The sequence below is a fragment of the Mastomys coucha genome, unplaced genomic scaffold (genome assembly GCF_008632895.1).
Source record: "Mastomys coucha isolate ucsf_1 unplaced genomic scaffold, UCSF_Mcou_1 pScaffold13, whole genome shotgun sequence".
Taxonomy (NCBI): Eukaryota; Metazoa; Chordata; class Mammalia; order Rodentia; family Muridae; genus Mastomys; species Mastomys coucha.
In genome coordinates, this window is record NW_022196895.1 from 52,357,656 (window position 1) to 52,359,127 (window position 1,472).

General features: G+C 46.6%; 1 protein-coding gene across 1 annotated transcript in view; it reads left to right on the forward strand.

The window, feature by feature from the left end:
- Positions 1-1,139, forward strand: part of Tex43 (testis expressed 43) — a 7,949-nt gene extending 6,810 nt beyond the window's left edge. Inside the window, exon 3 of the mRNA XM_031366314.1 lies at positions 789-1,139. Within this exon, the coding sequence (XP_031222174.1) occupies positions 789-998 (210 nt within the window). The 3' untranslated portion in view covers positions 999-1,139. The remainder of the gene's footprint in view (positions 1-788) is intronic.
- The last annotated feature ends 333 nt before the right edge of the window (positions 1,140-1,472 follow it).

Genomic DNA, 1,472 nt, shown 5'->3' on the forward strand with positions numbered 1-1,472 from the left:
ATATATATATATATATATATATGTGGGTTTTTCTGGCGACAGAGATAGGGTTTCTCTGTATCACCCTGGATGTCCTGGAAAATTCACTTATACATGTAGACCAGGCTGGCCTCAGACTCATAGAGATCCACTTGCCTCTGCCTCCCAAGTGCTGGGATTAAAAGTATGCACCAGCACTGCCTGTCAATATGCTTATGATTAAGACTTATTTCAATGTATTTAAGGGGTGTGTGTGTGTGTGTGTGTGTGTGTGTGTGAGAGAGAGAGAGAGAGAGAGAGAGAGAGAAGGGGAGGGAGAGACACAGAGAGAGAGAGAGACGGAGAGACAGAGAGAGAGAGGAGAGAGAGGAGAGAGAGGAGAGAGAGAGAGAGAAAGAGAGAGAGAGAGAGAGAGAGAGAGAGAACTCTGGAGTGCCTAGGCATGATGGTTTTCAACCTGTGGGTCATGACCCCTTTGGGAATAAATGACCCTTTTACCGGGGTCACAGTTATTTACATTATCATTCATAACAATACAAATTTTCAGTTATGAGATAGCAAGGAAATCATTTGATGGTTGAGGGTGACCACCACCATAGATGTTGAAAATCACCAGCTTACAGAGCAGATCCCTGGCAACTCTTCCAGAGAACCTGCATTCAACTCTCAACACCTACATTAGCAATGAATTCTAATATAGTCATGGAGTGGGGGTTGGAGAGGAGACAAGAAAAAACGCTCTGAACCTAACATAAAAATGACAGGCTGGTTCTGGTGTGCGCCATTCAGCAGAGCGTTTTCTCTCTTAGCAAGCAGAAGCCTGCGGGATCTACGCTGGCCCCTTGGAAGATTCTCTGTTCTGGGGTTACAGCGAGCGGCTTTGCCATGGGGAAGATCGGAAAGCTGTCTTGAAGAAAGGACCGCCAGAGATTAAGATTGCGGACATGCCTTTGCATTCGCCTCTCTCCAGATACCAGAGCACCGTGATCTCTCACGGCTTCAGGAGACGACTGATCTGATGTGCGGATGTCGGAAGCTGCTGTCATTCGGTAGTGGTGGTAGTGGTGCGCTTGCCTAACGCACAAGACGCTCGGGGTTTGAACCCCACTAACTACCAAAGCCAGTAAGATAAAGTAGTTCAGTCTCTTGCCTTCCCTCGATTCTCGTGCTTAAGTTCATTGCATTTTGCCTAGAACTTTGATTTGTGTAATGATTCTAAGAGCATAATGTCCAGATCTTAGGAGCGTTAGAAAGGGCATCAGTTCTGAGGCTATCTGAAGTGATGTGGAAAGAGGAAGGAAACTGCATTTAGGGTAGATTTCATTCAGGTGGATAAATAGCAAGGGATGGATCCCAAGCCTACTGTCTTCTGCATTCAGTCCCAGTCGCTGAGGATTCATGGGTGGAAGCAGGCTGCTGTGTCCTGCAAATAGAGTTCGGCTGCAGACATCCTCTGGCCCTTACACTCTTTCCACCTCCACTTCTACTTTGAT